The sequence below is a fragment of the Cebus imitator genome, unplaced genomic scaffold, assembly GCF_001604975.1.
Source record: "Cebus imitator isolate Cc_AM_T3 unplaced genomic scaffold, Cebus_imitator-1.0 Scaffold300, whole genome shotgun sequence".
Taxonomy (NCBI): domain Eukaryota; kingdom Metazoa; phylum Chordata; class Mammalia; order Primates; family Cebidae; genus Cebus; species Cebus imitator.
The window spans coordinates 154,863-167,434 of record NW_016107615.1 but is presented as its reverse complement, the minus strand read 5'-3'; the positions used below and the strand labels follow the sequence as shown (position 1 = coordinate 167,434).

Below are 12,572 nucleotides of genomic sequence, written 5' to 3'. Positions count from 1 at the left end.
ATCCCAACTACTCAGAAGGCTGAGGCATGAGAGTCACGTGAACCCGGGAAACGGAGGCTGCAGTGAGCCAAGGTCGCACCACTGTACTCCAGCCTGAGCGACAGAATCAGATTCTGTCTAAAGAAAAAAAAAAAAAAACTTCCACTATCCTTAGCACTACATTAATTGACAATGTTTTATTGATTTTGACATGAATTTTGTCTTTATATCAAAGTGAAGGAAAAGCTATGTAGTCAAAATGTGTTTTGTGAAAATGAACAAAGGATTTTTTTTCACTACCTCCAAAAAATATGTAAACCAAAAAGAAGGCACATGAATAAGAGCAATGTCTTTAAATAATCAGAGATACAGACAAGTATAATGGCAAATCCTTTTTTAACCAAACATTAATTTACAGGTTTTGAAACTATTTTGTCTTGAACACAATGTGATGGGTGTTTTTATTATAAAAATGCTGAGAGGTGTTCAAATTGGACACATGCTTAGAAATGCCTAGATTATAATACAAACATATCAAGTTTCTATTATGTAGTTTTCTGCTTGCTTTAAAATTGAATTCTTGATAACAATTATATGAAAAACCATACAATTAGATTTTTATATTTGATATCGAGCAAATAAAAGAACTACCACTTTTTTAAAGATATAAATCAGGCAGCAATGAAATCAAGAGCAAATTTCTCCATTCTAGAAAAGACTCGGTAATGGTAAGTCACTTGAATATCACTGTCATTGTCTCTAATATTAGCAATAAATTAAACCCTGAGCACTTAGAGAATCCAGACACATCCCCAAATTTAGGTTGATAAAGAGGATAGTGACATGTGTCATCATACCATGTTATCCTCGGTAAAAGTAAAAACCAGGCAATCCTTTCTCTCAGTACAAACACAATTGCAGTTTTTGTATTACTCTTTAAAATGTCCAAGATTTAATAACCATTAAAATTATTTTATCATACTAAGTAGAATTTAAAAATTTGAAAAAACATTTAAAATTGGCTCAATTGTCTCAAAAAACTTACAGTTCTGTAGAATAAAACATAAAAACTGACCTTCCCAGCTTGTTTTTTTTTTTTTTTTGGAGGGGCGGGGGTTGGGTTTTTTTTTTTAGACGGAGTCTCACTGTTGCCCAGGCTGGGGTGCAGTGGCTCAATCTCCACTCAATGCAAACTTGCCGCCCAGGTTCAAGCAATTCTTCTGCCTAAGCCTCCTGAATAGCTGGGATTACAAGCACCTGCCACCATACCTGGATAATTTTCGTAGTTTTAGTAGAGACATGGTTTCACCATCTTGGCCAGGCTGTTCTTGAACTCCTAACCTCCTCATCCATCCACCTCAGCATCCCAAAGTGCTGGGATTACAGGTGTGAGCCACTGCACCCAGCCAGACCCTCCCAGTCTTGAAACCTGAGAAAATTACATTGGTTCTACCTGAGTTCCTTTCTGAGGAACCCAGACATCAAGGCTTCCAGAGGGCAGCAAGAATCTGAAACTTACTAGATCACTGTATCTGGACAATGAGATGTCACACCAGTCACCTACTATCACTGCCTAGGCAACCACCTGCTTCCTATTAACCAACTCCTCTTCCTTACTCCTCCCTAATTCCTATTTTCCCACACATGGTTACATTTCTTTCCTGCTATATAAACCCTGAATTTTAGTTGCTCAGAGAAAAGGATTTAAGAGTAATCTCCTATATCCTTAGGTGCAGCACCTAATTAAAGCCTTTCTCCTGACAATACTCACTATCTCAGTTATTGGCTTTCTGTGTGGCAAGCAGCAGGACCTAGACCAAAAACTTGGTGTTTTGGTAACAAATTCACATTTTTTTCAAGTGTTGGGATCAAATACATCTGAAAACTTAAACACACTCATTCTCTGCCTTGCCCATCCTATGTACTCAACTCAAAATGAGTATAACAAATGAAAGAAACTAGGTACATATATAGAGACATATATATATATATATATATATATATATATATGTTTAACCTTCAAAAATTGATAAGACATATATAGATGACAATGATCTGGAATTAATGTTTAAGTATCATTTCAATAACAATATTAAGTGGAATATTCAGATAACAGGAAAAAACTGAAAAGAGAGGTAGGAATTACTTGCTTTATTCAGATAAGCTAAAAAGAACAGACAATACATTTACACTGTTTATATATGAGACTAAAGTCTTAGATCATAATTTTCTGGAAATATTTCTGAGAAAAATCTATCAAGAAGGATTTGTCAGATACTACTACTAACTATCCTCATATAATATTGGTTAAATGAAATAAATGATCTTAATGTAGGTATTATAAACATTAACACCTATAAAATTAACACCTATAAAATTCACAGGTGTTAAACATTAACACCTATAAAATGTCATTAATAGTGCTTTTGTTACTGTGGAATTTTTTGTTTGTTTGTTTCTCCTTCCTCCAATTCTAGGTGTCACAAGAAGATAGAAGTGTATGCGGGTACTGAGGAACTTCAACAAGATCCCTCTATGTGCGCCACCATTTTCTCTTTAAAGTTTTATTTGGCTAATTCCAGCACATACACAAAGATTAGTGACACAGATGGATGAGACAATATCATATCAACTGGTCCCACTCTTCAAGCACATGAATGTGTAACCTTCAAATTATCAAATTTCTTGAGAATGTGAAATTGAGCCTTCAAAAACTTATTTCACAGATGACAGTATCAGTTATAACAACTATGTAGGCTCTTGAAGCCAGCCCAATTATCCTATAGAAGTGATGTTTATGGTTTCTTTGAATTAACATAGATATTGATCCACCCTGTCTTAAAACTTGAGAAAGTTACATTTGTCATATTTGAGTTCCTTTCTCAGGAAACCAACCAACAGGCTTCCCAGATACTAGCAAGAAAAAACAAAACTTAACCACATCACCACATCAGAACATTAAGACGCCATACTTCTCACTCATCACGATTGCTTGAATGGACCACCTGCTTCTTTTCCTTACTCCTCCCTAATTCCTGTTTTCCCACACATAGTTACATTTCTTCTCTGCTATTTTAGTCAGTCAGGGAGAGGGATTTGGGACTAAGAGCCCATTTCCTCAGGTATAGCACCTGATTAAAGCCTTCTTCCCTGACAATACTCATCTCATTGATTGGCTTTCTGTGCAGTGACCAATAGAATCTAGACTGAACCCCTGGCATTTGGATAACACTCTCCTGCATTCTAAAGACAATACAGTATTTCATCTTTCTCTTTCATGCCTCAAAATACAAAATGATCTAGCATTTGCACAAAAACTACAAAATTTAGAAGAAAGTGCATGATTCCTTTGCTAGATTAAATACCTCTGATTCTTTTAGTTACTCTTTTGGAGGTTATGTAACAGGGATATTTGTGATGATGAAATAGCTTTATATCTTGATTATGGTGATGATTACATGAATCTACATATGAGATAAAATGACTCAGAACTATACACACACATTGTATCAATGTCAGTTTCCTGGTTCTCACATTGTACTATAGTTAGGAAGATTTAGCCAATGGGAGAAACTGGTTAAACAGTAACACAGTACCTTTTCATACCATCTCAGCAAATTCCTAAAAAGTAAACAATGAGAAGAGGGAAATGGAGCGCCTCACAGAAATCATATCCCAATGCCAGAGGAAAATAAAGAGGGAAACTTTTCCAACAACTCTAAGAGATCAGTGTGGGTAAGGAGTAGAAAAGCAAATTAAACAAAAGAAGATAGATAACAGCAATAATCAGGATTTTTACTGCAGTTAAGTTTAATGAAACTAAAAATGATATGAACATGACAGCCAAACTATCTACCTGGATGCCAATCTATACCCTTTCCTGGGGTCAGAAAATATAGTCTATGGAGAACTACTACAAGTAAGAAACTATTTTGAATTTTATTTTTAAAATCATGTACTTTGTATTGGATGTCATATTCATATTCAACTGTGGTTTTGAAAATTTAACAGTTAAATTATTTAACTACTTTATCCAAAATATAGTAATAAGTTTCACAAAAGAAGATGGCCATATTTATGTACGGCTTGGAGCCCTCGAACATAGCCCAGAGTACCACAGTTAGAAAAGCATCATCCTGTTTTCCAACTCCTACGTGGTAACATACAAGTCATTCAGTCTGGCCTATTCTGAGGGAGGCACTAATTCCCTAGAGACTAGGGTCTCTTTGGAAAAATTCTTAGAAGACAGATGACTGCTGGTACTCTATATTCAAACTATGACATACTACAAAAGGGCTGATGTAGCAATTATGTAACTCCTGTAAACAGAGCCTCTCGAGGAAATATTCTCACATTCTGTCTTACCTCAACAAGTGCCAATAACACCTCAAGTATTTTCACAAACATATAAAGACAAGAGTAGGTTTCCTGCATAATTTGTAGCCATTTTACTTGAAAATGCCTTGTCCTTATTTTTAAAGTTTTCCGGAACTCTAGCAAAATTAAATGCAATAAAGGGGTCCAAAACCACAAGGTTTCTTAAGTTTGCTCCAATCTTCATCTTTTCATTTGATCTCTTTGTCCAAGAAGATAAGGAAAAAGGCTTTCATCACCTGAAGGTGATCAAAAATTTCAAGCTGACTTCTATGACCAGCATTTCAGAAAAGTGTTACAGTGCCCCAGGAGATGTTTACTTTGGTTTTAGTATTCTGAGAATTCTATAAAAATGCAGAAAATTACAGGTTTGATTCCAAAATCATGAATGCCCCCGCTTCCCCAGGTGGAGACTAGGATACAGGGTTAGAACTGGATGCCCCAAGAAACTGTCAAATTATTGACTAGCATATTCAACTGAAATGAAAACACACACACATATACTATTTAAAGAGATAGTATGATTTATATAAAAGTGTATTTTTCCCCTTTCCAGTTTCTAAGTTTAAAAAGATAAGGGGACCAAAATACACTTAAGGATGCATTATTTGAAGTTACTTTATCAACAATGATAGCACAAAAACACGGACTATGCAAAGTATAAGGATTCACCAATATCATAGATAAAATCCTAAAACTAAAGAAGTTCATGAGTAATTTTATATTCCAAGATTGTAAAAAAGCAAAAAGCCATTTGTACTGCTTTAAAAATTCAAATGTGATATTATATACAATGAACATAAAAGTACGAAATTTTCACTTTCTGTTTCAATGGTTTCACAGCATTTCTAAAGTTTTTCATGACTGACCATCTAAAAAATAAAATATCTCTAGTATATTCCAATCAACTTGTACTTTGGTAATTAATACCCAGAGCACAAATTCCCAATATGATGAAAGTCTAATTTTTTAGAAACCACATTTATAAATAAGCAGTTAGGGAAAACTCGTGCTGAGCTCAAAATATGAGGTTTCTATGCAAGATAAATCACCTTTCTTATATGAACTGCTCAGATCAAAATGTCAAAACAATTAAATTACAATTTTGCCTGACATCAATATCCCATGCAATAGTGCAAAACAGAAAACCCTGATTTCAGGAATACTGTTGGCCTTAAACTGACAAACAAATTAAGTAATCAATCAAATTTTGGTAAAACAAACAAAAAATGAGACACAATGCAGGTGAGAGCAGATCTGAAAGGTCAAGGACTTCCTCAAGACTCACTTCTCATACAATTTCATGTTTTTTGGCTCAAAAGGAAAAATTCTGTTACACAAATACAAAACACACAAACATAAGGTCATATATTTTACTACCTATATACCAAATATGACTATAGATTTTAATAAACCACACATAAATGCAAATCACATCAATTTTATAATTATATGTGCATGCTGATATCTAATATTTATATATGTGTGTTTGTGTGTGAAGACAGAGGTAGAAGGGGAGCTTAATTTTTGCCTTAACAAACCTAGTTCTCCTATATTGCTCTGTCATCCGTTTCTTTGACTGTACCATGTAAAAAAGTATACAACCATAGTATGTTTGAACTGTAGAATGATCTCCTCATTTTTCAGTAAAAAACTGAAGGCCACTTAAGACATGAGCACAAAACTATCTGGAGACGTAACTGGGACTACAATTCCAGGCCCCTAAGCCAACTCCAAATCTTTTGAACTAATCATGAGATATACTAACAAGACGTACTCCTGAGTAGACTGGAGTTCATTATGCTATTCTACTATTGCATATCTGATAATTTCCATAATAAAATAAAAATGTTTGGAAACCTAACAATCTAAAAGCATTCAGTATCTTCATAAGGCGTTTATCAAATGTATTGCAATATTTAATTGAGGGGAGAGATCATGTCATTTACATAGTGGTTATCACCATCCCCTGCCATGACTTTATGCAGAACCCTGTTTTATAGTAAGAATTCAAGAAACAAATGGTCCTTAAACACTAATTAAAAAAAAAAAAACTCAAGGTTCCTTTTCCAATTCTAACAATTCTCCCCATCTTGTCAAATTGCTCAATATCTATGAGTAATGTTGTCAAAATCCTACCATATATCTGCAAACTATCTGTTGCCAATCCAGTCGTTTTCACATCATTTTCAAATGATATTTGTTGCCAATCATCATTTTTCACATTTTAAAAATCCAATCTGAAATCTAATCCTAGCTAACATCGCTTCCCAGATATAATACCACCTTTCTATAATTAGATTGGCCACTAGTGACAATACTGTTCTCCATTTGATCACACTTGGTTCTTACACAAAAAGGATTTGTTTGATAATAGTAATATTCTGAGAACTTTACTGTAATTATCTGCTGCAAGGGAGGTGAGATTCAATGTTGCCAGCTTCCTCATCAGAGCCCTTCTCAGGTTTCATCATATGATTTAGCTTATTTCCTTCTTTTCCCCTACACTTATCTTGCAATCTCAACTTTTTCTTTAAATCTTCTCCTAAGCAAAGCTCAAGGTAGAAATCCCCTCTTTCTTTCCTCAACAATGCACAAAGTATTCTGCTTCAAGCAATTCTCAGAATCTCAAACCATTCTTTCATCAACTATTCCTGACCAAATGGGAAAAATGGTAATGATTCCTACAAACTTCTCATGTACCACAACTTGCTGTCACACACAATGAGAAACGAGAAGGAATCCAAACAGAACATCCACATTCCCCACCTCCATCTGTGCCCACACACTTTTCCCTTTCCCAATACTTTCATTACAGGTATTGATCAACTTAGGACCTATGCAACTTACGACCATTCGACTTTACAACCACAATCACTAGCCACGACTGCTCCGCGTCTGGCAGCGCAAACATTGCCCAGTTGGGCGTACGACAGTGCGGACCAGCTTCCAGCAGCACTACCATCTCCGCGTGCACCATTTCAACTGTACATATAGTGTACTCAACTTACGACCAAATCGTGTTACGACCAGTCTGCCGGTCCCAATCGTGGTCGTAAGTCGAGCACTAGCTGTACTTCTAGGTAAATAGCTCATAAGATAGCAACAGATAACCTCTCTTGTTGTATTCGTGTGTCCTTTCTCACCTCCTCACAAACCCTACTCCCCTCTGTCTCCAGCATCAATTTCTTCCTCTCTACTGGCTCTTTGTCATCAGCATCACAACATTCCATTGTTTTGTACACTTTAAAAACTATCTTTACATCATCTGGTCCTACAACTAATGCTCCATTTCCTCCCTCCCTTTTCAACAAGAATGTTCAAGTGATGAATACCATCACCCTCTTCAATGTCTCTCCTTCTACTCTGTCAAACACAAGACAAACAAGCTTTTGTTCCTATCTACTCCATGAAAACTGCCAACACATGGTCATCAATGATTTCCTTCGCTTAATTTTCAATCCTCATCTTTAAAACAGGTGACCAGCCCTCTGCTTCTTGAAACACTTCTAGGATTTCTACTCTCCTGCTTTCCCTTTTACCTGGAATACGGCTCTTTTTCTGAGTCCTTTTCTGGTTTCTCCTCATCTCATAATGCTGATGCACACCATTATGTGCCAGACTTTATGACATAAATTCTGGTGCTTGGTCATCTTCAATGTTCTAAACTCACACACTTCTGATGAATTCAGTCAATCTATTTGCTTAAAACCAGCTATATGGTGAAGAGTCCTAAGTGTATGCCATTAGCTTGGTCTTCCAGCTGTCTACTTGACATTTCCATTTTAATATCTCAAACGCATCTAACACCTAACATATCCAAATCCAAATTCTTAATCCCAATTACCACATCTTCTTCCTGTTCTTCCCAATCTCAGCTAACAGAAACTATAGTTGCTTAGCCAATTATTCTCCTTAATTTCTTTTGCTCTCACATTCCATATTCTATCTCTCAGCAAACCCTGAGGAACACACCCTCAAAATATATACAGAATCTGAACCATTCACTTCCTCCACTGCCATTATCCTGGTCTAATCCACTACAGTCTGTCACATGAATAATAGCCTAACTGCTATCTCTGCCTCTAACCTTGCTTTCTTCAGTCTGTTCTGAACACAGTAGGCAGAGTAATGGTGTCAAATACATGTGTTAGATCATGTCATTCCTCTGGTCAAAAGACTCCAATGGCCTCCACATGGCTTCAAGTAAAGGTTATCATTACAATAGCTTACCAGACCATGTGGCTCCTATGACATTTAAAATCCCATATCCTACTTCTCCTCTATCGTCTATTCCACTCCAGCTACACAAGCTTCTTTGCTGATCCTTGAACACAGCAACATGCCCGGCCTCTGCACTTGCTATTTCCCTGTGACTGGAAAGCTCTTGTCCCAAATATCATATGGCTCACTCCCTCAACTGCTTCAAGTCTACTGAAATGTCACCTCCTCCAGGGAACTTCCACTAAATCACTAAACACACATACTCTTTTTCTTGCTTTATGTAATAAGTCCATAGCACTTACTATGGTTTCACCTTATATCTTTCTTATGTACTATACATATTGTCTCCCTTCACTAGAATGGATATCCCAAGAAGGCAGAGGTTTCTTCTTTGCTTTATAACAGTGTCAAGAACACTGCTTGGCACACAGTAAGCAATCAATAAACAATTGTTGACTAATGAGTACTGAGTGCTCTACATAAAGAATGCTTTATGTAAGCAATTAATAAATTACATTTTATTCTTGATGATCGTCCTACATTAAAAGTCTTTAATATTCTTTGTATGGTACTGGGAATGCATGTCATCCTTATCAAGAGGAGTTACTTTTAAACTTCCCGTTAGGTCTTGAGATCAGACATTACTGCCGATTGTAAAGGAAAAAATATCTCAAAAAAGTTAAAGGTGAAACTATTGTTGAAATAATTCCCCTTTCCATTAAGAATTGTTCGGGGGCGAGGTGGGAAGAAATGGTGAAAATCCTACTTAAATACCAAAAATCCAGTTTAAAATCCAACTCTTCCTTGTAAGTGTTTCCTCCCCCATTCTCCAGAGCACTCTGTAGTGCTCACCATGGCCCTTCTCCTGAGGACAGGAACTGCATCGCTTCTTCTTAACCTGCCACCAGTTAACACAGCATCTAGCTCAGAGATGACATCTGAAGAAACATTATCAAATTGAACTCATTGCCGGGAATACTACAGGATCTCATGACATAACTGTTAATGTTTGTCAAGATGTATCCCTTCAACAGAAGCAACACCATTATCAGAAGGTTCTCAGGTAGTTTAAAAAAAAAAAAAAATCTACCTTCTCTGTTCTGCAGGGGTAACTGCAGCAGAACTTTGAGTCCAGCAACTTAATCTGCAGTTAACGAATCCATTGCCCTCCTGAGGAGGCAAGCCCTAGTACGCAAAGACCGCTCGAGGACCATAATAAAGAAATGTCAAGGGCACTGCATGTTATTCCATTGCTGTTCTAAGAGCGAGGGAGAAAAGAGCACAGGGCTCCAAGAGAGGTAATACGAAGAAAAAATGAAGGGAAAAAAGAGAGAGACGAATGTGGGGGAACACACGGAGGGCGAGCTACGAAGCCAGGAAGCTGCAGGGCACACGCGGGGGCCAGCCAGGCGCCAGGCAGAGCCGGCAGCGCGGCTTCTCATCCGCTTCCTTGAAAGCGCCACCCGCGCGTCCTGTGGAGCGACGTGCACACGCGCGGGCGGCCCTGCGTGGCGCGCCGTCCCTAGCGCCCGGGTGCGCGCCGCCGCTCTCGACCTGCGCTCCGCCCGCGTGGCGTCGGGCTGCCCGGCCGGGGGCGTGCCATGCCTACGTGTGTGAACGTGTCAGAAGCGGGCACTGGGGAGCGGCTTCGGGAGGCGGGCGGGGGCTCCTCAGGCCCGCGCGGGCCCGGGACTGGCGGAAGCAGGGGCACCGCGCGCCACCCCGCGGACTCGCCGTGACCCCGCCGCCTCCCGGGCGCCCCTCGGCTCGGGCACTTCACGCCGGGTCGCCGCCCGGGCCCCGCGCAGGGGTGCGGCCCACGGCGCAGTCGCGCCGGCCTGGGTGGGAGGGAGGAGCAAGGAGACACTCGGCCCGGGCCGCGCCGCCTCAGAGCGCGGAGCTCGCTGTGGCAAAACTTTGAAAAGAGAAGGACTCCGATTACCTGAGCGGCGCGGGCGCGGGCTGGTCTGCGGTACGGCTGCCGGGCCGGGCCGGGTTTTCAGCAGCCGTAAAGCGAGAGAAGCGGGCGCGAACCGCGGCGCGAACCCTCGCCCCCGAGCGGCGGCCCGGGCGCCCCCGCCGCGAGCGTCAGCTTGGCACGGAACGGGCCGGGCTGAGTCACGATCAAAGACGCGTTTGCCGAGCCCGGCGGGAAGACGGGCCGCGAGCAGCCGTGTTCAGTGGCAGAAGCCTCAAAAATTGGGAAGGATTTTTTTTTTTTAATGGGCAAAACTAGAAACTTGCCCCATTGTACCCCACCAAAAAAGATGTTTCTTGGTAATTTGCATATATTTTATACCTAATCTTTATATCTAATAAAATTTTTAAAAGCAATTTTAAAGTGCATTGCTTGCAGTCAAATTCTTGGGTGTAGCTTCATGACTTACGCAAGTTACTTGAATTCTGTGCTTTTTGTGTTTCATCCATGACACAGAATAATAAACATCCCTGGAGACAGAGACTGCGAGAGACCTTGGCAGCCTCCCCGCGCCTACCACTCGCTAAACGTGTATTGTTTTAAAAGAGAAGGGAGAAGATAAGAGATGAACAGTTTTGAAGGGAAGACAATACAAACGTGAAGCAAGTTTTGTTTTTCTTTTTTCAAGTGGGGTAAATTAGACAAATTACCAATGGAAGAGAAGAACGTAGAGGCTGGAAGGAATTTATGAGGCTAAGAGAAGGAGCTGAAGTGAGAGAAGGAAGAAGGGAAGGAGGAAAGAAGAGAGAAACAGGGGAGAATAAAAGCCTCCAAGGAACAAACAAGGCTGCGAGATGGGGCTGAAAAGGAGGGAGGAAGGAAGAGAAGGAGAGATAACACCAAGGAAGGAAGGATAAAACTAGGCTCTGTGGGAAGAGGGGAGGAAGGAAGGAAAGAGAAATTCAGCTAGGCCCAGTGGCCAAAATGCTGAGGTGTGTCCTGCAGAGAGGGGGTGGAGGAATATGTTTACTCACTGTTTAGAAATGCATGACAAACTCCATCCGCTGAGGGAGATTTGTAAAATACATAAACAGATAAACAACTGGCTAAAAATGAGCCCCGAATGAGGAGCCTTTGCTCCAGTGAATGAGATTTGGCAGTTCTGCAAAATGAGGAAATTCTTCCTTGTGCGGCTTCTTAAGGGGTTGAGTCATGAAACCCACAGCAAATGTTGGTGGGCTGGATTCCTGAAAGGCATGCCAGATGGATGCATTCTGGTTCGTTTTACTGTGTGATGTTCCCTTCTGTACATCTGTCGGTTTTAGAAGAAAGGAGTGTGAATAAAGATTTGAGAAGTAAACTTAAAAATAAAAGCCAAACTAGTTATTTAATGTATGAGTATCCACCCACCATGAGCTTACAGTTACAGATTCCAAAACAAGTAACCACTTCTCCCACTTTTCATTTCCCTCCCCTTGGTTTCTACTTTCACTGTATTTCTTTTTATCTACTTTTATAATATTATTTTTAAAGTGGAACTGCCTAGAGGAAAGGTGCTTTTAATTAATACGAAAGAGTGGAAAGAATTTCAGCTAGGCCTCTCTAAGAAAGTAAAGCCTTTTGAAAGAAAGGGCTTTTAGCTGAAGTTTTAATGACAAAGAGTTGGCAGATGTGAAATCAGAAGTTTTTTTAGACAAGCAAGAGAGTGAAAGAGAATGGACTAGAAATCAGAAGCAGCTCTATTCCTTAATTACCATAAGAACCAAAGACTAGAGGAAAGTTTTTCCTACCCTATAAAGAAAAATGGGGGCTTCCCTCCACCAGCCAGAACTACCAAAAAGAGGAAAAAATAAAAATTAAAAAGCTCGATCAGATTCTTGTCATGATTTGCCTTTTCTTAGGAGGTCTTCTTCAGATAAGGAGACACGAAGGTGCTCCTTTCAGCACCATCTGAAGCAATACTTTTGTAGAAGCAAAATTTCTGAAGGGATAATTTTTGGTCGAGCAAAAACCATTAAGTAAGATAAAAATCGCTTTCCCTTTGTTTCAATTTTGCTAAGCCTTCAGGCTGAGGCAA

General features: G+C 39.4%; 2 protein-coding genes across 3 annotated transcripts in view; one reads left to right on the top strand and one right to left on the bottom strand.

The window, feature by feature from the left end:
• The window catches only part of NAALADL2 (N-acetylated alpha-linked acidic dipeptidase like 2), a 1,349,309-nt gene extending 1,338,396 nt beyond the window's left edge, over positions 1-10,913 (bottom strand). For both annotated transcript variants that reach the window (XM_017502844.2, XM_037729372.1), the window contains exon 1: positions 10,520-10,913. The gene's annotated coding sequence lies outside the window, so the exon portion shown is untranslated. The remainder of the gene's footprint in view (positions 1-10,519) is intronic.
• LOC119467527 (translation initiation factor IF-2-like) lies at positions 9,917-12,198 on the top strand. Its single transcript, XM_037729371.1, has 2 exons — positions 9,917-10,549; positions 11,013-12,198. The coding sequence occupies exon 1, from the start codon at positions 9,917-9,919 to the stop codon at positions 10,496-10,498; it is 582 nt and encodes a 193-aa protein (XP_037585299.1). The 3' UTR covers positions 10,499-10,549; positions 11,013-12,198.
• Positions 12,199-12,572: the final 374 nt, after the last annotated feature.

What these genes read in the sequence shown, in the direction of transcription:
- LOC119467527 (XM_037729371.1), top strand. Translation starts at nt 9,917, where the DNA reads ATGTGGGGGAACACACGGAGGGCGAGCTACGAAGCCAGGAAGCTGCAG.